Here is a 24826-nt window from a genome sequence, read left to right on the forward strand (position 1 = left end):
CATCAATACAAAAGTTAATTTCAAGGGAGAAATGAAACAAAATTTTGAATCTAAGTTAAATATCACCATGTACCTGCTTCACTATGTGTTCTCCTTCTGGATGAGGTAGTTGGTCTAGTATTCAGATTTGGTGATGGTTTCTCTTCCTGCCATTCCTGAATAGACTCCTAAGTATTCAACACAGATGCAAAATAAATACTAAGCTTAAGAATACCAGTCAGCTAGAAGTCAAACAATTTCCGGGGCAAATGAATTACTGTAGTAGAAAATGAAAGGTTAAAGCTCACCTTTTGATCACTTCCGATTTCAAGCTGACAGCTGGCTTCATTTGTTGATGTATCTGGACTAGCAAATTCTTAGGAAAAAATATATAAATTAGGTGTTTAGAAAACACATTGAATTGGGAAATGCAAAACATGAACCTCTTACAAAGTTGAAATTCTTGTCAAATATGCTCCTAAGAGCTGGCACAAATATATTTCTTTAAAATAGCATTTTTTCCCCGGAAAATTTAGAAATGAAAAATTCGATTAAGATTTTGAGTTAAATTTCAGAGGTTGTATGACCATGGAAAAGTTATTTAACCTCTCTAAACTTGTTTCTTCTACTAAATGGGGATAATAGGATGTAAAGTACCTACCTCACAATGTTGAAAGATTAAATGAGATAATATGAGACACATTTTAAGGGTCAGTCATTATTATTATTAACACAAACATGAAGTGAAACAGCCCACTATGTTCGCATAAATTTACATGTTTTTCTTTGAGAAAACAAGAATATTTAAGAACTCAGAAAATAATATCTGAAGACAACAATCTCTATAGCTCCCTACAAAGGCTTTAAAAATTATTAGAGAAATAAAAACAAGAGAAAAATCATTCCAAATACTAAGTTTTTTAATGCATTAACATATTAAATGTATTTTCGTTTGACAGATGAAAAGTTCTAAAATTTATATTACACAGTGTAATAATTATTTTTGAATTCCTGTATTAGGAGACAGTACCACAAATCTCTATTCTGAGTAACTTTCTTTCAGATAATTGAAACGTGAGGACAGATGGATGGCTACTTTATCTACATACAGGCAATACTGGACCTCTCAGCCATGACAGTAATCAGAGGATATGGGGAGAAAGCTCAGGCTGCAAAGAAGAAAAGTTTGGGAAGATGGAAAGCAGTAGAAGCTCTGGTAAAAGGAGATAGGGGCTGCTGGAGATCCAGGTTGCTTCACAGAAAGAACTTGGAGGTAACAGTCAGGTTCTGACTTACAATAAACCAAAGAGAAGATATAACTGTAAACATTTAGGAAATCACTGATTAAGACTCATATAAATTCAAAATGAATTTAGTAGCTCAAATTTTAATTTTAAAGTAAATTTTCTGATATTTTAGAAACAAGATTAGGCCCAAGCATATGTAACCATCAAGTTTGTTTTGAGTGACAATTTTACTGAAGTTTTTCAAAGCTATGTAAGTAAAAAGACTGTGTTATAAGGAAGGAATGAGGTTAACAGATAAAGTAGTATGGTACAGTGAGAAGAGGGCCAGGTTTCAAGTCAGAGGACTTTGGTACAAATACTGATTGTGCTATTGTGACCCTAAGTAAGTTATTGCATTTCCTTGGGCCTGAGTTTCCTGTAAAATGAAAGGCATCTACCATGCCTTTGTGGTCCCTTCTGGTTCTAAGTATACAATCCCATGATCACAGCTTCAGTGAGCTTTTGGTGATAGCTTGTATCCTAGTAGAAGAAAGTAGTCTTCTTACTTCCTCTATTTCTAAGCCCTATGGAACTGCATAAATAATCTAGGTCTAGACCTAAAAACTAGTCTGCTTTTAAGAATCTGAAACTGAAAGGAACTCCCTAGTTTTTTTTTAAACTTGAATTCTTTTTTATTAGATTTGCATGAAAGTAGGCAAATACAGTGTGACTAGCCTTTTAGATTGCACTCCCATCTTCAGCCAGCATTTCATTCCCATTTATTTAAGATATTGTAAAGAAATCTGAAGGCAACTGTCAGATTTCATATTCTTAATCTTGTGTTCATACCCTGAACATAAATAGGAGAATTTGGAGTCAGAACTTAGAAAGGAATATGAGTTTAGTTTGGAGCATATTGAGTTTGAGATGTCAAAAGAACATTTAAATGGAAACATTAATATACAATTTTGTCCTTCAGGTAAAATTGTTACTATTACCTCCTCTCTACTCTATAAGGAGGTTGGATACACTGTAGATTAAAGACAGACACTGAGAAGGCTGGAGATAAACTATTCAGTGGTCTCTTACAGCATAATAACTATTTTCACAAGATCCTCTTAGACAAAAGGTATCTTTACTACTCTAACTGGGACTGGCATATAACCAGAGTGACCCTGACAGCATTTCTCCAAATGAAAAAGCTGATGAACCTGCTTCTTGAGAGCCATGATGATTTGTCAGGGAAATACCTCATAGAGATCTTCGAGTATATGTAGAGATTCCTGTCTCCTAGTTTTTGGATTGGCTGTGTACCTAGGAACTCCCTATTTTACACACAAGAGACTCACACAAATTTCACTGGCCAAAAAACATCCTTGCCCTACAAATTAAGATTGATTTCAAGGTAATTTCCACTCCTTATACAAGACTTAAGGAGTTATGTCTAAATTCTGTTTGTTTCACGGAACAGGAAATTCCCTCATCTAGAGATGCCATATGCCCAAGGTTTCATTTAACTTCCATAACTTTTTCTGCCAAATATGACAGCACTCGAGGGTAGCACTCCTAACCTACATGTTCTTCTGAGATGAAAAATGAAATTGATAGTTATAAAGCCACCAATAGCTATTTGGAGAGTTCACTGTAGCTTCTATATTATAGCTACAAAGAATCTGGGAGCAAGGACAACACACAGGCAAATATGTATGCAAAAATCGAACCCAGGAAAACTCTAGTTCCAGGCCAGCCCTAATGAAGTGGGCAGATTCAGTCACAAGTAATCCCTGAGCAACTTATAAGTTTCAAAGGCATAGGCAGCATGGCACAACAGAAAGTACACTGAAACTGGAGTCAGGAAGACCTAAATTTAAATCCTGTTTCTGCCACTAAGTAGAATGTGGTCATGGGCAATCATTAACCCGTCAGACTTCATGGCCAAAGACAGACCCAGGCACATGCAGAGCTACTGTGAGGTTTAAATGAGATAACAATATTTAAAGTGCTTTTTAATCTCAAGCATTATATAAAGATCTCAATTATTATTATCATCTTTGTATTCTCAGAGCCTCTCCCAATGCCCTTTTTTTTTCACACAGTGTGCTTAATATTTGTTCATTTTAATTGAACATAGAATATGTCTTCTCTTGCAGCTGTGTCTTCGGATGACCTGGGAAGAAGCTTTGGTTTCTTCTAGATAGGAATTTCAGGTAGAGGCTGGGGAGCAGGTATAAGGCAGAAATTCAGGTTTAGTGATTCCTAATTTCTAGTCAGTGCTAAAACCAACCTGATTTCCCGGGAAAATCTTGAATTAACAAGGCTATGCTGAAATAGAACCACACACTGGGGACAGAGAAGCAAGTTATCATTTACTCAGACACAATGATCTATGTGGTACTCCGTTAGTATACCAAAAAGATACATACTTATTCAATGGTCTCATCCAGGACCACTGATTATTATACTATTAACCAGGACATAAAATCCACTTTTCAGTGTTCTAAGTTCTAGCTATATTGATTACCTCTACAAACCAAGGACTTCTAAATTACTCAACTTTCAAAATAAATCAATAATTTCCAACTTAAAGAAGGTCATGGGTAATTTTAAATTTATACATAACTGATTTAGAAGCTATAAAATACTACATAAAAAAAGTTTCTTTGTACTGTTCCATGAAATTATTCCATCAAATTATTAAAACTACTACTCCACATAATTAATTCTGCATTTAATGAAAACTAGTTATGAAATGCTAGAATGTAAACAATTCAAAAAATACTTTGGAATTCTTTCAAAATCAACTTACCTTGTTGATTGACTACTATCAAGTTTCTAGAAATCATTGCATACAATCTCCTGGTGGGGGTGGGAGAGAGATAAAAAAATATGTCTGTGATGAAAAATCTGCATAGCGGTTGAATTCAAATTAATATAATCCAAGATTTAAATAGTTTCAAACGGAATCAACATATTAGGGCCGACAGAGCACGCAAGTGACAGAGTTCAATGCTCTCTTAATAAAGAACTGACCTCTCTTAATTAGTACTAAAGTAAGCCAACAAAGAAGACAATTTTATGAGTCCTAAGGATTTAGAGAACTATATCCTTCTTAGTACTATTTCTTCTCGATTTGTCAAAACAAGGAAAAAAACATAATCTTTCTCACAGAGAAGAATCCAACCTACAAAGGAATTGTATTCATTTCTATTTTATCATTCACATTAGGCTAATCACTTGATGTTCTTGTTTTATTAGTTTAACATCTACAGAGGAACCAAGGATCACTTTAGTAACTAGGCACATGTAAAGAACAGTTGGTGACTACCATGCATGTCATTATTACATATTTTCTAGTTCCCAAAAGAGAAGGAAAATTAGCATTACCAGCTAGTTGCCTGCTAAAATGTTTCTATTTACTTCCATTTTCCTAATCAGTAATTTTCTTGAATGTTCAATCTCCTTCTATATATGAAACTTCTGGTCAGAAATCACTTAAAAATTGAACTGTACACAACAGCAGCTACAGCATCAAACATTACCTAACATGAATATATCAGAAATCATGTACAAACAAGGTAATGAATTTCAACTCTACAAGAAAACACTGGCTCTAAGTTACATTTAGATGTCAAAACAAAAGTTTCACAGCAGCATGTCAAAACGGGAAATAGGCATTTTCAAAAGCTATTTACAGACTTAGTGATCAGTAACCTGTTATGGTACAGACGGGATAATGCATTTGGAGAAAACAAAAATGCAGAGCTGAAGAATTAAATTTCAAGAGTTTTCATAAGAATACAAGTTTCTAAGACTATCTCATGACGTTTAGCATGACATATAATTATAGAAAATCTTTCACTAAACAAAGATGATCCTACAGGTTAAAAAAAGAAACAAACCTGAAGTCATAACGGGATTTCTAAACGAAGTCAACAGAAACAGCTTACCTATGCTCTTTCACAGAAAAGCTTGGTACCCCAAACAGATCTCCAAGAAGGTCATCTGAACAATAGACAATGTGCTGTTGCTTTTTATCATATAATTGTTTTGACATAATATACTGGCCAAGGTAGAACAAAACCTGAAACAGAAATGAAATCTATGACTAGAGAGAAATCAATGCCACAATCTGAAATATGTATATAGCAAACAGGCTATAAAGTATTAGTATCAACCTCTGTACCATATCTACCAGGAAGTTCTCAGGAATAGGTTTGATGCCACCTAACACAGAATTTGAGAAGTGGGAGCAATAGGGCAGCTCTCTAGTCCAAGTTAGAGACAAAAGGAATCCCAACTGTAACATACCCAACAAGCAGTCATTCAGTCTCTGCCTGAAGACCTCCTGGGAGTGGGAGTCTGCCACCTCTCATTCCACCCTGGGAGATCAGTTAGAAACTTTTTCTTAAAGCTTAAGTTTGCCTCTTTGCAATTCCCCCCGCCCCGCCCGCTGGTCCCTGGTTCTGCCCTGTGTGGTCCAATGAAACTAAGGACTGTGCCTCCTCCACGTGACAGTGCTTGAACTTCACTGTCACATCCCTCAGGTGGCTTCTTCTGGATAAACACATCCAGTTCTTTCCACCAAACCTCAGCAGTCATGGACTCAAAACTCTTCTTCCTGACTGCCCTCCTCCTGAATACTCTCAAGCTTATCACCATCCTTCTTCAAAAATTACTAAGAATCCAATTCACTAAGTAAGGTCTGACAAGGTTAAGAGTGGTGAGATTTTAATCTTTCTATAAAAACGTGTTTTTCAGAGAACTGTTCCAGAATGATGTGTAGTTAAAGCTGATAGATCTTCTGGATTCATGTCTGTGATACCGCCATCAAAAGTAACTAAATTACAAGAGCTTTCTAAACTACGATGACTTAGCATCTTTCTCCTGTGGTAGTCAGTTTCTGTTCCTTTGCAATCACAAAGCTCGAGAGCCTACGAACACACTACCACGAGACAAATCATCTGCTCACTAACAACAACAGAGAACAACCCCAGGAGATCCCAGAGACAGGGCAAGTTAAACTCTACCCACATCCAAGGGGGCCTTAAGAGTACAAAAACTGATATTCTCATGAGTCATCAAAACATTCATGTTCTGAGAATTGAATTTTGTTCTGACAAAGATGGCTAAACTAAAAACTTGACCACGGACTTCTAACGTCCCTATCTTCTCACTCCAGTTACCACAGGACAGACATGTCTAAAGAATTCACTGCTTTCCTGGATTCCCACAATTACTTAAATTCCTAAGTATGAGCTCTCCCTCTCCACCTGCAAGGCTATAGCTGTGAATAAACACCCTATGATCCACAGTCTCACTAGCCCAGCTACATTTCTTCCCTCCATGTTTTTTACTTACAGCTGCTGATGCCCCCTCCTCTTATGTAATCTCCTCTCTGTCCTTCTGTTCCTGCTCTTTTACGGTTCTCCTGCCAGTCTAAATAATCTTCCTCAATTTTCTTTGCAGGATCATCACCCACTAACATGATAAAGTCCCCGAAATTCTGTCCTGAGTGCTCCTCTCTTCTCCCTTTGACCTCTTTCAGTCATCTCATAATCTCCCATGGATTCAGTTATCTCTGTGCAGATGACTACAAAATCAACATCATCAGAAATAGTCTCTTGGATTCCATACAACATTTCCAACTGAATGATGTACAAACATACAGAAGAGAAACTCATCTTTTCTCTCCAATCTGTCCTTCATCCAAATTTCTCTTTCCGTTGAGAGCTCCATCCTCCTTACAGTCAGCCAGATTCACAATCTTAGATATCTTTGATTCTCATCACTTTCCACATCCAATCAGTTGTCAAGTTTTGTCAATTCTACCTCCATAAAGTCTCTTATGTCATTCCCTTCTTTCAGACACACATAGCCAGCACCTTATTTCAGACCCTTATCACCTATTACCTGGACTATTCCAGTAACTTCCTAAATGGTTTCCTTTATTCCAATTTCTCCCCTTTCCAAACCACCCTCCAGGTAACTGCCAAAATAATCTTCCAGCAAAAGTCTAGCCATATCATTCCTGTGCTAAATGCTCCAGGTAGATGAACTCCTCAAACCTGGGAATCAAAACCCTTTCCAGTTCCTACTTCCCCATCTCTCTTCCAGTTAAACTGGTCTAATTCTGGTTCTCTAAACTTAGCTAAAGCCCAGAAGCCTTAGACTCCTTCCAGGTACATCCTAAGTGCCACCTCTTTCTGAAAGCCTTTCCACTTTTCCTAATTACTTTTGCAAGTAGTTAATTAAATAGGGTATTTCCAATCTCTCAAAAGAAAGCTCTTTCTTCAACATCAAGGATTATTTTCACTGTCTCTGAAACCTCAAAACTTTGCATGTTTAAGAAATGTGCAATGAATTGAAAACTAAAATTCCCTTGGAGGCAGAATATGAAATGGGAAAAAAAAAGTAAAACTCACATTATTGGTCCCGAACAATACCATTTGACTTGAAGCTTAAAAAGAAGCACGCAGGCTGGAAGTACACACTGCTGAACGATTCCCCTAGTTGGGGAGGTAAAAATGGTAAAAATATTCTAAGTTTCTACCCTCTTCTTTCCTCTTCCTAGAGAACAAAAGCTAAGAAGCAACGCTTCACTTCAAAACTGGCCTTGAAGGAAAAGAAGCACCCTAACCCATGCTCAACCAACTGATATGATCATCCTTTCTCTTTGTCAGAGAATAGTGAAACCTATAATAGGCATAGAGTAAAAGGAAAGGCCTCTCTTCTACCCATCAACATCCCAAAAGACATCCTTTTGGACTAAAAAGATCTTTTTTTTTTAAATTAAATTACTCTGGGAAGGAGAATAGTGTAATGATCACATTAGTGCCAAATTACGATGAGAATAAAAATGCTGACTTAGGAAAAGGGAAAGAATTCTAGAGCAGAGGAGGATTTGGGAAGAAGTAAGGCCACAACTTTGCATATGATACCACTGTAGGCAGAGTTGAAATGCTTCCAATATAATGCTTTCTATTTTATTTATAAAGGATAAATCATGAGTTAAAACATAGTTCACATTATACAAAGTGCCTATAGGTAAGCTAGCTCAATAGTACTCCAAGTACATACATTATCTTCTCTGTGACCTCCCTGTCTCTTCCACTTGAAACCTGATGCTAGTATTTTCCACTGAGTAGTAGCATCAGTATATTAAAGTAGTGTTACGCACCTACAAAAAGAGTCAAATTCCTTCTACTATCTCATCTCCCTAGCAGCTGAACAAATTCCTCCACAATGTAACTATTTCACCATGACTGTAAGTTATATTATGCTGAACAAAAAAAATTTAATTGTATTTCATCTCAAAATACAATGTACTTCTTTCATAATTTCTGAATATACCTTACCTCCTTCAATGTGAATGTTTCTTTCTGTGCACCAGCAAACTTCAACAACTTCAAGAGCAATGGTTTTGGTCTAACCTATAAAGTACAAACATCATCTATAACACTTGGAAAATCTTTCTACAACCAAGAGTTTCTTAGTATGTAACCACGTAAAATAATCAAATACATGAAATCATAAAGTGTGGTGTGGCAGTGCTAGATTTGGAATCATAGGGCTCAGGTTCAAAACCTCTTTCTGGGTCTCAGCTTCTTCATCTGTAAAATGAGGGAGTAGGGACTAGATGGCCTCTAAGGTCCCTATCAGTCCTTAATCTACCATCTACCCAAGACTATAGATTACCTACATTTAAGTTTGATCAAGCCACATCGTGGACTGTCATGGAAGTCTAAAATAGGCAGGAATGAAAGAATCACAGCATCCAGAATCCTAAGATCTTACAAAACAATCCTCTTAATTTTACAGATGAGGAAAAGGAGGTCCAGAGAAGTAAAGCAATCAGTCCTCATAGTTATGAGCCTGTACGAGTTGGAGCTAGAACCTAGCTCTTCTCCTCCAGATCAATGCTCTTTCCATTATGCTACAATGCTTCCTTAGGGCCTGGGCACTTGATTTCATAGAGGACCAAACCTGGGAAATACAGGACTTAAGCTCAAGTCCCTGCTTTACAAGTTGCTATCAGCTTAGACCTTGGGCATGTCACAACTTCCGTGACTCAGTTTCTTCCTCTGCAAAATGAAAACGTTAGACTAGATGACCTGTAAGGTCCTTTCCAGCTACAGAGATATCAGTCTATGTAAACTATTCCATAAGGGTGTGACTTAAACTCCTGCCACTGCCAAGTCAAAAACTTAGCCAAAAAAACAGCCTTGTGGATTTAGTTTAACCTAATGTAATAACCCCCAAAACATAACTTTCACGTGGTTCTTCAAGGCCTGAAATTACTTTTTCAGGACTCCCTATCTCAAACATTCAGCATATCAATGTCTACTAGATTGTGAATTACGAGGGCCGAGACCTTCTCTTTTCTATTTTGTATCCCCTACAGCACCTAAGACTCTTGCAAACAGAACGTACTCCACGTCTGTTGAAGAAATATACTTCATACTTCACCAGAAAGTAGTTCTAATTTAAAAAAAAAAAAAGTTGTTCTAATTCTTACCAACCCTTTGGTTCACGATTAAACAAAGGTACACTCTTCTAAACAGAGAGCTTCTGGGGTTTTTCCACTCAAATACTAACAATTACACTGCTCAATTTATGCAGCTACGATGAGGTAACAGCTTGAGATCCAACCCGAAAAACCTGTACTTATGGAAATAGCTATTCCATGTTCAACTAAAAGGCAAATGTTCATTCCGAAAAAATCAACTTTAAAATAAAATATAAAAACAGAGTAAGTACAAACTTTCGTAAAAAGATACCTATAATACCTTTTTTTTACCAGAACTTAAAAAAAAAGCACATAATAATAATGATAGAATCATAAACCTCTGAAATTTCCTATCAACTCTTTTTATGCCAGGCGGCCAGTTAGCATTTTAGCTCGTGTCTACTACGTGCAAGAGGCCCTGTACCCTAGGTTCAAGGACCGACTTCTCAGGTAAGGAGGAGACAAAGACTTCTCTTATTCAAAATGTAAACTTAGAAAGAAAAAGTGCTCCCAAAGGTCCTTAATTTCCCTCTAAAGACTCCATAAACCACATCTTGACCAGTCATCCTAACCTGAAAACTTCAAGACTTCTCAGGACAGCTCAGAACAGGACAGAAAGAGAAAGAATAAGACTTAAAGCCTAACTTTCAGCGCCTTCGCTAGATTTAGGGGGGGGAACCTCACTCTGCTAATGCTCCCGTTAGGAACAAGCCTACACGGTCGGATTGGAACTTCTCTTTTCGGCCTGAGGGGGACAATCGGATCGGGGTCCACTTTACAAGAGGAAAACCCTAGGAAAGCGGGGCTTCGTCACTTGTAGCTGAAACCCCCACGGATGACGGGGCGCAGGGAGGCAGAGCGCTGGGGACAAGCAGACTAACCAGGGTCTCTTGTTCCGAAGCTGGCATGTGTGAGGTGCTTAAGGCACCGTCTGCATCGGAAGACATTCTGGTATTGCACACTTGCCTAAAATCGGGAAAAGAAGCACAGACGACACAAGCGTGAGAAAACCGACGCCATGGCACCCGAGGCCCCAAAGTGGACGAGGCGTGAGAAGAAGCGAGAGACCCGATCAGAGAAGCCCGCGCCCCTCACCTGGGTCAGCACGGGAAGAGCTCGCCGAGGTCCGCCGGAGGACAGCTCCTGAAACCCAGAGGCCGGCAGGTGGCGGCTTCCATACCCGCGGCCCGCGGCCAAGTCGGGCCTTAGCTCCCCAGCACGGCCGCCGCCTGACGGGGCCGAACATGACCACCCCGAAGAGGAAAAGCTCGGTCAAGCCGCGGGCTGGCCCCGACCTCGCCCGACGACTTGCCGAAGAACCGGCCCCGGTTCGCCTGCTCTGCCCCCCACCCCCACGGGGGCCCGCCGGCCCCGACTTCCGGCTACCTTTGTCCCCGGATGCGAAGACCCCCTCCTCAACACCGTCCGCTTCTTCCTTTCCCTTTCCCGCCGGTGGCCGCCGACCCGCCCCTTCGTTCGCCCCCCTCCCTCCTGGTCCGAGGGAGACGTGGCGGAGCCCCAGAAAAGAGGGTCCGCCGGGAGGGCGCCCCTCGACCCCCAGGCCAGGCGAGGCCCCCCGCGGCTCCGGCCTCACCTCCGGCTCCAGAGCTGAGGGGCGCTTCTGGCCGTGCTGGCCACGGCCCGCGCCCCCGGCGGAACGGGGCCCTACCGCCCTGGAAGGGCGGTTTCGGACTCCAGACCCCGCTTCGCGGACCCTGGCCGGGCTCTGGGGGGAGGGGAGAAGGCCCTCGGCGCGCTAAGGCCCCCGAGGGAAGCCCAGAGCGGGCCCGCGCCGAAAACCGCATGGGGTCTTCGGGTGCGCAGCCGGGCCTCGGGAGCGAGCACGCACCCCTCCCCCTCCAAGGGCCCGCGCCGGAAGCCGCAGGGATATCTGCGCGTGCGCACACCTCCCTCAACCCGAAGCTACCTTCTCGAGCGCGGCGGTCCATCCGGGCCTCTGCGCGCGCCGCCGAGCGTTCTACGCGCCTGCGCAGCGGCTGCCGTTCGAAGCCGATCCAATCTCCCTCGAGCTTTCTTTTCGCCCTTCATGTGTTTTTGTTGACGCTGCTTCACCTCGTCAGTAGGGCGCCAGGGCAACGAACAGCTCCGGCTTGTGAAGAATTAAAAACAACATGACCCTCAGTAAGAACGATTTTTTAAACAGCGGAGAGCAAACTCCAGAGTTCCCCAAAGTGTTCCCAGTTTCCTGACCGAAGCTTTATTTAGTCATAAAGTGAGGAGCGGCCCTCAAAATGGGCTTCTTCAGTCAGCTTTTTACCAAAAAAAAAATACTAGCACGCTATTTTAAAAGGTACAGAAATCAAAACCTTTTCGGGCGTCTACAGTTTAACGAGCTCCTGGAGATGGCAAAATTAAGGTTGGCCGGGCCTCCTATCGCGACTGTCACGATACCTGGGGCGCCTCTCACGATGCCTGTCGCGACTCAACACCTAGGCGTAACCCTTCCGCCTCAGCGTCCGTCCGCATTTACTGGCGTGGTTCTCAGACCTGTGTGAGCTCGGTCCCAGAGACTGTGGTGGAGGACTTGGGGGGCCCCCTGCGCCCCTGGGATCCCCAATTGATCCCGTCTCCATCGTGCTTGTACCTAGCTCTTGGAGCGTAGTTGTTCCCCCATGGGAGGGTGAGCTTCTTGAGGACAGGAGCTTTTATTTTCCTTTCTTTGTGTCTGCGGTGCTTAGCCTAGACGCCGGTATACAAGAGGTGCTTAATAAATGTGTGATGGCTGACCCGACCAAACAGCCACTCTCACTGAGAGAGACTTCTCCCTGCCCTCCCCAACAAGAGCCTGGTGGAGTGAACATGGAAAAAACCAACCCGTAACAAAACAGCACCAAGGGAAAAGGCTGGGTGAGACACCTTCCCGAATTCCCTGAGCCCGAAGTAATCCCTCCCTTCTCTAAGGTACCGTAGGGAAGACTTTGTCCTTCTGTTAGGGCGTATTCTGCGTTATGGCATAATTCTGAACATGCACACTCCGTGAGGCAAGGTTCGTGTCTTACTTCTTTTTGTGTGTCCTCAGAAGTTGGTACAAAACAGGCACTCCAGAAATGTTGATTGAATAGACTTTGGTCAGACATTTTAGCACCGTAGCCATAGGGAAAGAAAGGAATAATATTCTCTTTTCTTCTGGAAGAATGCCCTCCAAAATCCACTAGGGAGTTAGGGAGGAGTCCCTTCTATTGGCATTGAGTGGGATAGACTTGGTGAAGACTCCTCAGATTGTGGTTTTCTCCCAAGGGTGAGGTGGGGCCTGGAGGCTCGGGGCTGCAGTGTTTTTGGAATAGAATAGTTCCATATAAGGTATAAAACTGTGTGGTGTACTGGGGTCTCAATGATTGGACAAAACTTGCGTAATTCCTCGATGTCTTCATTTCAAAGGGATTGGTTAGATTTCGTGTATAGAATGTAAGACCATATCCTCAGCTAATGAGGATAATGGTCAGTGGGGGGAGGAGGGACTTGCGTTAGGGTTTATAAATCACTGTCCTGATTTTTGTCTTCGGCTTTCCTACTCCTACAGGTGAGCCCCGCTTCTCGAGAATCGAATAAATCACTTTTCTGTCATCACTTTGAGAGGCCTCTGAGTAACTGATTTATGTAGGGACCTGAGCCATCCCACACATATGCATTCAGCGTGTTGCCTTTCTTTTTAAGTTTTTAGGTCAACAGAATCAAGGCTGATAAAGATGTAGCCAAGAACTATAAAATGAAAAAAAAAAAAAGGTCAGGCATGCAGCTGAGAAGTAGAAAGCAAAATTATCATTCTACTCTGGTCTTCTTCTGGGTGACCAAGAGTCCTCAGTGAAGTCAAAATTTGCACCAAAGGAAACGTGTTCCTGGCTCCCTCCCAGGAAATGTCGCAATATTTGTAAACAAAATAAACAGACAAAGTCAGCTCCCTAGCAATTTATTTTCCCTCCAGAGTTAATTTAAGCTTGAATGCCTTCCAAAAGAACTTGAAATAGGGCCCTCTGTCTATCTTGGGATAGTGGAATCAAAGTTTGAGTTTTGTCTCTGTAGGTTGTCAGTCAGGGGTGTCACCCATCCTGGCACGTGGGGGTACTGACTCTGGCATCCCAGAATTGTTCCTTCCTCCAGCTTCATGAGGGAGATACTAGGCAGCAATCTCTAGAATCAACAAAATACACCACCCCGTAATCAAGAGGGTGGTCCTTGTTGAATTAGCAGAGGGAATAAAGGAGGACTCTTAGCCTGGAGCCCTGTCACTAGCTGGCTGAACCAGCGATCACCTCAGATCAGGCAGAGTGAAATGACAACCAATTGAAATGGTCCTTAGCTGTACTATTGCTGATTGATAGCTCATTCAATCAGTGATTGGTCAAAAGCGGGGGAGGGAATCAGAACTCTTGGTTGATTGACAAGTGCATTCAGCCAGTGACAATGATGAAAAGACAAAGGGAGGAGGGTGAGAATCAGATCTCCACCCCCCTGCACTTGTATGGGTCTCATTCTGCTCTTTTGGGCTCTGTAATAGATAAGGTCCCTATTGTTGTCTCTGCCAGACTGACTGCCGTTCTTTCTTTCCTTCTTCATTTATTTATCTAAACATTTTCTTTTTGTTGATCATTTCTAGATTTATCCCTTCCTTATCTAACAAACAATGGCTTGTAACAGACTGAAAAAAAAAAAAGACAGGAAAAAAAGCAGTTTAGCAAAACCAAAGGTTAACCCACAGAAGAACTGCCTCTGATAATATACACGATTTCATACTTTTATCAGTCCTCAACCTCTGCAAAGAAAAGAGAGAAGCAGCACATTTTTTTTAAGAGGAAAAAACAGGAAAAAAGCTGGCCATGAGATTCTCATACTGAAAAATGCTGTATGTATGTAATCCATGGTAAATGGAGTATGAGAGCCCAAGGGAGGGAATCCTAGAATGTCAGCTGGAAGAGATCTTGGAGATCCTTTAGTATAACTTACATCTGACCAAGAATGCCTTATAACACTCCCAACAAGTGATCCAGTTCACCTCCAATGAGTGGAAACACATTACCTCCTGAATTCCATATTCCAATTCTTGCGGAGTTCTCTCTGTTTTTTCCTAATATCAACTCTAAAACTATCTAGTATCCCCTGTTTCTAATCTTGCCCTCAGGGCAAAGTAAAAGCAGTCCTTTTTCCAGGTGGCAATCCTTTAGATATCTGAAGACGGTTTTCAGGGTCCCTTCCCCTGCCAAGTTTTCTCTTCTACAGGGTAAACACCTTGAGTCCTTTCAACTGATCCTTAAATAACACGGATTTGAGATCTGCCCTTCCCCATTTTACCTTGATTTAAAGGATTATTCGGTTTATCAATGTCCTTTCTAAAATGTGGTTCTCAGAATGGAACACCACACTCCATATATCTGGCTAAAAGTCACGTCATAATAAAATCCTTAGTTCTGACCTTAAAGGTTTCACCTACCAAGTTTCATAGTAACTTCAGGCTATTTGTTTTAAGCCAGGCTGATCAATGGGGCATAAATAATTCATCACCTGGGGGTGCCTCCTTACATACAAGGCTGTACAAATAATTTTTTGATGTGCAATGAGGACTCACAATCTGTTTAATAATTAAAATGTTTGCATATATTTAATATCCAAAGAAATGAAAAATCCAAGGCAACAAGCTTAATGTTTATTAAATGGGCAAATAATTTGGTACAAGTCATGCAGAATCCCTTGGGGTGTTGGCATGTCCTTGCGCTCAAGGGAAGTTTATACATTTAAAGTTGTCTCTGGTACCACAGAGAGCAATTCATGTTATTCATTAGGTTTACTCCACCCAGGTGTATGAGTTTCTAGCCAAAAGGAAATACCACAGTGAAATCCAGTGTACACAGAAGGGACCAAAAAAGGGGGTGGTGGTAGTGGAGTAGAAAACCCTTCTAAGCAAGGGAGGCCATAGTCCTAAGGATCATCATATCATAGATTTAGAACCAGAAGGGATCTGAGACCATGTAGTCCAATCCCCTCATTTGGTATATGAAGAAATTGAGAGTTAACAAGCATAAATGACTTGATCAAGGTCACTCCCACAACTGGTGAATGTCAGAGCTGGAATTTGAACTCAGGTCCTCTTTTCCAGTATACCCAACTGTTTCCCTAATCAGTACATCATGAAGGTCCACTATATTCTGACCAGAAAAAGGAGGAACAAGATCTCCCTTGAAGGGGCAAAGACCCCTTTCCCCCACCTCCTACCCCCTTCAAATCAGAGCAAATGCACGGTTTTAACAGTTTACAGTAGAGGTAATGGGTAGCTAGGTGGTGCAATTTATAAAGCACTGGGCTTGGAATCAGGAATCTTCCTGAGTTCAAATCTGACCTCAGACAATTAATAGCTATATGACTGTGAGCAAGTCACTTAACTCCGTTTGCCTCAGTTTCCTCATCAATAAAATGAACTTTGTCACAAAAACCCCAAAATGGGGTATAACTGAACAACAAAGATGAATGCTCCTGACTCCAGCCTGGCATTCTATCCATTTACCACCTAGATGCCCTAAAAGTAAATAATGCAGATTAAATTTAGAATTGTGTGGCTACTGCTCCCTCCCAGAACCCATTTGTTAAACATTTGCCAGGACACCTTTGAATTGCTTCATACGTATTACTTTAGCTCTATAGGAATGTGCTAGAAGGCTGAGGGAATGAAGTCATGATCAGACTGGAGGCCAGCTGAGTTTGGGATAACAACAAAACTATTACTACTAGTAGTACTAGTACTGCTACTTCTGTGTGTTTCATCCTTCGTTGCTGAAGAAGACCATGCCATCAGAGAAATGATGACATGACTTGGACGTGACTTTGTGCTGAGTGAGGGAGGGCTGTGCAGATCACCAGCCTCACTTCTCCTCCAGAGCCATCTGAATCCAGTGACCAGATATTCATCAGGATGACTGGAGATGACCCAGGATGAGGCAATTGGGATTAAGTGACTTGCCCAAGGTCAACACAGCTAGTGAGTTTCAAGTATCTGAGGTGAGATTTGAACTCAGGTCCTCCTGACTCCTGGTCTATCCACTGCACCGCCTAGCTGCCCATACTACTACTGCTACTACTACTACTACTACTACTACTACTACTACTACTACTACTACTACTACTACTACTACTGCTACTACTACTACTACTACTACTACTACTACTACTACTACTACTACTACACCAGCAAATGGTATTTTTATAGCAAAATGCTTTACACCCATTGTCTCATTTGACCCTCACATTACAGCTGCCTGGAAGTAAGTGCCCATAAAGACACATTTACAATACACCAGAATTCTGTTCTATTTTGATCTCTGGGGTGGATGAACTCTCTAAGTCTGTGGTTTAAATTGGGCTGAATGTGCACTGCATTACACTGGTTACAGGGCAATTAAATGGCACAATACATAGAGTGCTGGGTCTGGAGTGAGGAAGATCTGAGTTCAGATGTGACCTCAGACACTTAGTATCCCTATGTTCTTGGGCAAGTCACTTAATCCCATTTGCCTTAGTTCCTCATCCATGAAATGAGCTAGAGAAGGAAACCACTAGCAAACCATTCCACCATCTTTGTCAAGAAAAACCCAAATGGAGTCACGAAGAGCTGGGCACGATTGAAATGACTCAAAACCAACTCCCCATTCTTACTGATGTCATCTCTTGACCTTCAGGCCACTGCCCGACCTTCTCAATGATCTGGGTTCATGATTTCCGTTTTTCTCTCCATTTCATTCTCTTCCATCATCCTAGGGGATGTCAGTGTTCATAATGGCAACCCTTCTAACAATCTGACCACACAATATCTCAGCCTAAAGACCCTTTTTTTATCCAACACATTTCATTGACACTATTACACTCTAGTCTTCACCATCTCTTGAAATTGCAATACCTCCAAGATCCTGAACTTTGAAATTTCTCTCTCTGACATGACCTTTTAATTCTTCTGTCTCTTCTACTCTCCTAAAACCTAATCTGCACTTTTACTTATGGATTCTTCACCATGGATTCTTCACTTAGTCTCCTAATTCGTATACCACACTTTGGCTTTACAAAGCCAAAAACCATTTTATTAGCTTCTACCTTAGAATCACTTGAACTTTCCATGGTCTTCAACCATTCCTGAACAGAAAATTATCAATCCTAAGTGGTTCAAACTTCTGATTTCTCTACTTCAAGGGGTATTGCTGGTAAATGCCACAAAATGAAAATGAACTTTCATCTTCTATACCTTCCTCCTAACTATTTGATAACTCTTCTATCTTGGCCTTCATTGCTCCCCAGCTTTTTCCCCATAGAGATTGTTTTAAACCTTTTCTTTTTCCTCTTCTTTATCCAGCTACACTCCACACTGAGAAGGAGATTATCTGAAGGAAACTCTTATTATTTCTTCTCCTAAGAACCTCTCAGCATAATCTTTCCTGTGGCCACAGAAAGAAAGATTCCAGTCTGTAATAAAGCAAAACACCTTCCCCTTGTGCCCTCGAACCGATTTGCTCGAGAACCAAGACATTCCTCTCCTGCATCTTTCTGTCACACCCTTCTCATGCACCGACAATCATGCTCAAGTCTTCTGAATTCCAAATAAACTTTGCTTTACTATTCTACTCCTACCATTACCCCATGTTTCTTCCCTGTCACTGCCAAAATAAAACTACAACATCTATTTATGTGACTTCCCAGTCTTTATCTCCAGCTCTAACATCTTCAATGTCCTCTGTTTCCCAAGGAATGTCCCACTGGTACCTTAAACTCAGTATGTCCAAAATGGCACTTGTCATCTTTCCCAATATACTTACTCCTCCTTTCAACTCCCTATTGTCTATGGTAACATAGAGGCATTATCGTCATTTTCCTTACTGCTTACATTTTATTAGTTAACAAGCCCATCTCTGTGATATCTCTTGAATCTTTTCCCTACTCTGCCTTCCCAATGACATCCCCCTAGTTCAGGCTCTCACTGCCACCAACTTAGACTATTGCAAAAGTCTTCTTAGTAGATCTTTCCTCTTTTCCTTTTCTAATCCATCCTTTATCCTACTGCCACACTAATCTTCCATGAGGACCAATGAGTAGAAGTTGTAGAGAAGCAGATTTTGGCTAGATCTAAGACAAGAAAAAAATTACTTCTAGTCTGAAAGTAGAAGAAGCTACCTGGTGAGGTTTTGGAGAAAAAAGACTTAGAGATCTTCAAGCCAAGGCTAGACAATCACTTGTTGAATATGTCACAGGGACTGCCTTTCATGTATGGATTGGACCAGAAGGCTGTGGACATCCCTTTCCAACACTAAAATTCTCTGAGTTCCCAATTGCTGGAGATCATCCATCAGAGACTGGATGATGAGAACTTTGTAGAGAAATTAAGGAAGGTCTCAAGTATTTATTAGAATAGATTACCCCTCAGATTCCTTCAGTGCTAAACTTCTTAAACACTAAATATTTGGAATATGGTCTGTCTTTCAAAAAAAAAATGCTAACCAACCAATAAAAATAACAGCTGCTCAATATGTGATGTGACTTTTCCCATCTCAGATTTTTCAGAAAAATTGTTCTTTGTTGTACTATGTCAAATTTATCACTATCCCCTCCCTCTAGCCCTAGGCATCTCTAATTCTTGGGCTTTCCGAAGAGTTTACTTTTAGTTGCCATCACTGCATTTCTCCAAACTGCATCCCTATGAGCAAAACAAGTCTCAACCCTAAGAAGGAAGCAAGTCAGTTACTGGATTCCAGAGATTGTTGTTTTAGAGCCAAGCAATCCCTCCAACCATAGCCTGTCTGATATGAATTTGTATGGGGGAAAGACTTGTCTTTTCAAAGTAAATTTGAACCACATCAATTATATGCTTCCATTTGTCGTATAGGATCCAGGCAGAAGAAGAAGATAATATTCTCCAAATTTGTTAGTTCTGAAGGGGCATATATGGTTCCTGCCCTTAGCCTCCACTATTACATTTGGTATTGGATTTTTGTTCACATCAAACACTTGACCTTTAATACCTAAAAAGCACAAAAAAAAAAAGTTTTATAGCCTGTGAGAATAAAACTTTTTTTCATTTAAAATATCTTGCCAAACTCTTATTGGAAGCTATTTAGATAATCAGATAACATTTTGTAGAAGAATCCCTCTCCCCCAACAATATTAACTTTGAGTAGGAAACCACAGAAATGTCTTTGACTCAGGACCCTCTAGAGACCCAACGGGTGCCAACACCTGTAGGATGGTTAAAGGCCAGAGGGGAGAATTTTAGGGGAAGGATGAAGCAGTCCAGTGGTTCAAATTACGTTCATGGAGAGTAAACCACAGACCATGAGAATTGAAGATGGAGGTTGCTCAAAGGAGAAGGCAGGAGGTGGGAATGGAGGTCATATCAGGCAGTTCAAAAGCTGTATAGACTGAGCATATATGCTGTAAAGTTGGAGCAGTAGTTACTGAGGAGATGACAGTTTTGCCTCACATCACTTCCTTATCCAAGATGATGAGAGTGGAGGCATGAGAGCCACACCCCCACTTTGCTCTCGAATCCCACTGTCAGACTGCACACCAGGAGGATAGCATTTTGAAGCACGCAGCTCCTTCCTTGATCTGATTCGTGACTTTTCTTTTATATCTGTTTTCAGTTTCCTTCATGACTGAATACTATCGGCATTGCATTGAACAGGATTTTGATTGGTTGTTTGATCAGTTGTTGACGTTCTTTCCATTTCTTATTTAAGTTACAGTAGTTTTGTTGGTGTTTTAGGTCAGTTGGGTGGCATAGTGAAGAGTGTGCCCAGCCTGGAGTAGGAAGACTCATCTTTGCCTGCTTAAATCTGGTTTCAGACACATTAGTGTCCTGATTTTTCTGCATCACCTTCAGCATTTGATGTTTTCTTTGTCTGTGATGTTAGCCAATCTGAGAAGTGTGAGGAGTATCTTAGTGTTGTTTTAATTTGCATTTCTCTGATCAATAGCATTGGAGAGCATTTTTTTCCATGTGACCACTGATAGCTTTGATTTCTTCTTTTGAAAACTGCGCAGGCAGTTTTCTTAAGAGTTTAACTGGAGAACAGTTACCCATCTGTGGTTGTAGAGGGAGTTTCCTCACCAGGAGTAATCAACGAATTCACAATTTGGACCAAAAGACTACTTCATAAATGTATTTTAAAAAATTTCTTCAACTCAAATACTTTTTGATTAATACCATCTCAGGATCTTAGATCTAGGATGGGAAGATTCCTTATAAGCCATTGAGTCCAACCTCTCTAATTTAAATTTTTAAAAAAGTCAATTTTATCTTCAGTTCCAAATAGCCTACTCATATCCACTGAGAAAGGAAGAACAACAAAGCCCATTGCTAATAGGTATAGCTATGCAGTATCAGTCTCCACATTAGGGAGGGAAAGAGAAAGAAAAGATGTTTCATTTTACTCTCAGCCCATCACTTCTATCTGAAAGTAGATTGCATGTTTCTTAATAAGTCCTTTGGGACTGTGGTTTATCATGTTGTTGATCAGAGTTCCCAAGTTTTTCAGGGCTGATTATTTTTACAATATTGTTGTTATTTTATAACAATAATATATATACACACACATTTATATATATATGTATATATGTGTGTATATACACACACACACGTACACACACATATATTCTGGTTCTGCTCACTTCACTTAGTGTCAGTTCATCTAAGTCTTTCCAGGCTTTTCTGAAACCATCTCCCTTCTTTTCTTACAACACAATAGTATTTCATCACGTTAATAATATGCCATAACTTGTTCAGTCATTCCCCATTTGATGAACATCCCCTCGGTTTCCAATTCTTTGCTACCACAAAAAGTTGCTGTAAATGTTTTGTGTACATATCAGTCCTTTCCTTCTTGCTATATGCATGGGAAAATATGGAAGGTAAAGTAAGTTGAGGTATGAGATAGCAGTTATCATCACCATCATAAATAGCATTTATACAACACTTTAAGGTTTGCAAAAGTGCCTAATAAATATCTCCTTTTGTCTTCACAACAATTCTCAAAAGTAGGTGCTCTTATTTTACAGATAGGGAAACTGAGGCAGATACGTTAAGTAACTTTACCAGGATTAGAGAGCTACAAAGGATCTAAGATCAGTTTTGAACTTGAGTCTCCCTGACTCCAAATACTAAGCTTTAGCCATTGACTCCACAGCTTGCCATTTCTGACCTGGCTTCATTCATGAACACCCTGGATACTATGGCTATACCATCTGCTTATCTTCTTCTAGCCAAGCAACAAATGACAAGGTGGGCAGACATCAGAAGTGCGAGAGACAAGTAGTCTTGCCTTAGGTCAGTGTGGCTCAGGTCTTTAATGTTGATATAGATACTATGTGGCCTTTTTCTCTTTTGTTCTCTTACAACAAAGCAGTCAGGGGTGGACAAAGTTCTTTTGCTAGACTGTATCCATTGGTGAACAAAACATCCCCCAGGTTTTTATTGTCCAGCCTTTTAGATTGCTGGGTGGTTCTGGACCACAACTTGAAACGTCAGGGTTTTTTCTTTATGGGAAATCAGGGCACAGTATGTTTTCCATTTAAGATTTCTAAGAAATGACTGAAGACTGCCAAATAGCTCCAGAAATTATCTGAAGTTCCTCAAGCTCTAAATTCATGACCTTTTACCCTAAAATCCTCTTCTGTGCCCAGAGAAGAGATTTCCCAATAGGTGAAAGGATTTCCCATTCTAATCTAAGCCTCAGAGCCCCCAGGAAGCAAAGACTTTATAAAGTGAGGGGAATGGGTTGGATAAATTCTAAGGTTCCACCATGTTCTAAAGCCTACGATACTGGAATCTACAAAGAAGGCTTAGCTTCTAGAATTTGGCTCTAATACTTGTCTAAGGCTAACTCTCTGGGACACTGGCCAAACTGTTCTCTTCTTTCTAGGTCTTTAGCTTCTTTCTATGAAAAATGCAGCTGTTAGAAGAAATTATGTGTAAGCTCCCCTCTAAGCTCAGTCCTTGAAAATGCAATAGGAGATCTGATGTCGCCTGAGAGTGGCACAATAATAGAGTGGTATTCTCCCGTGTTGGAGACCTCTGGTCATTTTGAAGCAGTTTCACGTGTTATCTCATTTCCCCCTCATGTGAACTCTATGGATTAGATAGAATAGGACTTACTGCCCCCATTTTTCAGAAGAGGAGCAGACACAGAACTTGCCTAAGGTCACGCAGCTAGTTAGTAATAATGATCTCTCACATTCATATAATGCTTTAGGTTTTCAGAATCATTCTCACGATTTATCTCATCCTCACCATAACTCTGTAAGATGCTATTATTATCCAGAAAAAGAAACTGCAGATGAATGAGGTTAAGGGGCTTTCCTAATAAATGTCTAAGGTGGGATCTGAACTTAGGTCTTCATGATTCCAGCACTCTAACCACTGTACCATCTAACTAACTACCTTTAACTGTAGTCAGTGATGGAACCCATGTTTCCTGCTGCCAACATCCAGTGCTCAAAGCACTACAACAAGGTTTTTATACGTAGGGTCTAGTCTGAAGTAATAGCAGTCTCAACCACTTCAGATACATCATGTCAAATGATGAAATTGGGTCATTGATGGCAAAGTCACCAGACACTTCAATGTCGAGGTCAGAGCTGAAGAGCACTAGAACAGATGCCCATTGTCAGGAAGTTCAGGAATCAAGATTTCCCATGGACTTCAAGTCACAAGGGCAGAAAAGACATTCCATGGAAGACCCTGAAATCGAAGCCTCACGAGGACACCTTGAAAGCGGTGGCAGTTGCAATGGGAAATATCAGTCTGAAACCACAAGAGGGCAGAAGTGTTGCACCAATCCATGCAGTCATTTAATTTAATTAATTAATTTTGTTTTCTGCAATAAAATTGCAGCTGGAAACCTCCCCCGGCAAGAATCCAGGAGAAATCATGTTCCTTCGCCTCCAACCCTGACCGTGGGGCACCATAAAAGAATTACAGTTAGCGTGCAAAGACCCCAATTCAGGATTCTTAAAGGATAAAACTCAAACCACATGTTTTTTTTCAAAGCAGATTTGTTTCTAAGCTGGAAGAAAAGGATGAGACCTGAGTGAAAAGCGCTCCCTTGTTCTCACTGAAAGACAAAAGAGAAGAAAATGCTGTAGTGACTGTATCTTTCTGAAATTGCCTTCAGTCTTTGGTTGACTTCACTCAAGGGGACTGTAGATCTTTACTTTCCTAAACTAGTGTAACCTTTTCTTTTTAATAATTAAGTTATTTGTTTTCAGTTTTCTGCAATCACTTCCATAAGTCTTATATTTTCTCCCCCTCCCTGAAACGGCATGCAATCTTATGTGGGTTCTACATATACATTCTTATTAAGCACATTTTCACATTAGTCATGTTGCATAGAAGAGCTAAAATGAATTGAAGAAATCATGTGAGAAAACAAACCAAACGAAAACAACACAAAGCAGAAATGTTCTGCTTCATTCTGTGTTCTGATTCCACAGTTCTTTCTCTGGATGTGGGTGGCATTTTGTCTCAGTAGTCCTTTGGGAATGTTTGTATTGCTGTGAGGGGCTGGGTCTACCAGAAATAGTCCTCACACACTGTGGCTGATACTGTGTACAATGTAATCCTGGTTCTTCTCATTTCACTCAGCATCAGTTCATAGAAGTCCTTCCAGGCCTCTCTGAAGTCCTCCTGTCCATCATTTCCTAAGCCAGTGTTTTCTCATTCATTAAAGTCCTGGAATGGTCAGCACGGGGTATACAGTCTGCTGGTCTTCTAACCAAGGAAGAAATGACTCCATGGGCTGAATTTTGTGCCAATCACATTCTGTGTGGATAAACTACACCTCCCTTCTACATTCTACGAGTAGGATCAGTTATTTGATATGCAATGCATAAGCCGTTCTCTTTGCTTCCCTTCTCCCCTCCAGAATGCCTTTCTTTGGTTGTTTATGGTATGCCAGAGAGAGAGACTCTGTGACTGATACCCAGGTTCCTTTACCCCTATAGTCCCTGAAGGGAGCCAATATGGACACACCTCCTGAATCAGAGCAAATGAGAATTAGCTACAGAAGAGAACTCAAACATCATGGGAAAAGCACAGACCTGAGAGTCAGGAGGCCCCAGGCCTGTCATTGAA

The 24826-nt window shown here is 40.9% G+C and overlaps 1 protein-coding gene across 4 annotated transcripts in view; it reads right to left on the reverse strand.

Annotated features, from left to right (window-relative positions):
* LOC140516580 (E3 ubiquitin-protein ligase Mdm2-like) overlaps window positions 1–10901 on the reverse strand; it is a 29277-nt gene extending 18376 nt beyond the window's left edge. For 3 of the 4 annotated variants that reach the window (XM_072627517.1, XM_072627518.1, XM_072627516.1), the window contains exons 1-6: window positions 10593–10671; window positions 8561–8635; window positions 5153–5286; window positions 4012–4061; window positions 288–355; window positions 74–167 (exon numbers count right to left, since the gene is read on the reverse strand). In XM_072627517.1, the coding sequence (XP_072483618.1) occupies window positions 74–167; window positions 288–355; window positions 4012–4061; window positions 5153–5286; window positions 8561–8635; window positions 10593–10658 (487 nt within the window). In that variant the 5' untranslated portion in view covers window positions 10659–10671. Of the gene's footprint in view, window positions 1–73; window positions 168–287; window positions 356–4011; window positions 4062–5152; window positions 5287–8560; window positions 8636–10592; window positions 10672–10806 lie in introns of those variants that run through there. The other variant, XM_072627519.1, reaches the window with a different exon arrangement.
* Between the last annotated feature and the right edge of the window lie 13925 nt (window positions 10902–24826).

Source organism: Notamacropus eugenii, chromosome Y, assembly GCF_028372415.1.
Source record: "Notamacropus eugenii isolate mMacEug1 chromosome Y, mMacEug1.pri_v2, whole genome shotgun sequence".
In the NCBI taxonomy this organism is placed as follows: Eukaryota; Metazoa; Chordata; class Mammalia; order Diprotodontia; family Macropodidae; genus Notamacropus; species Notamacropus eugenii.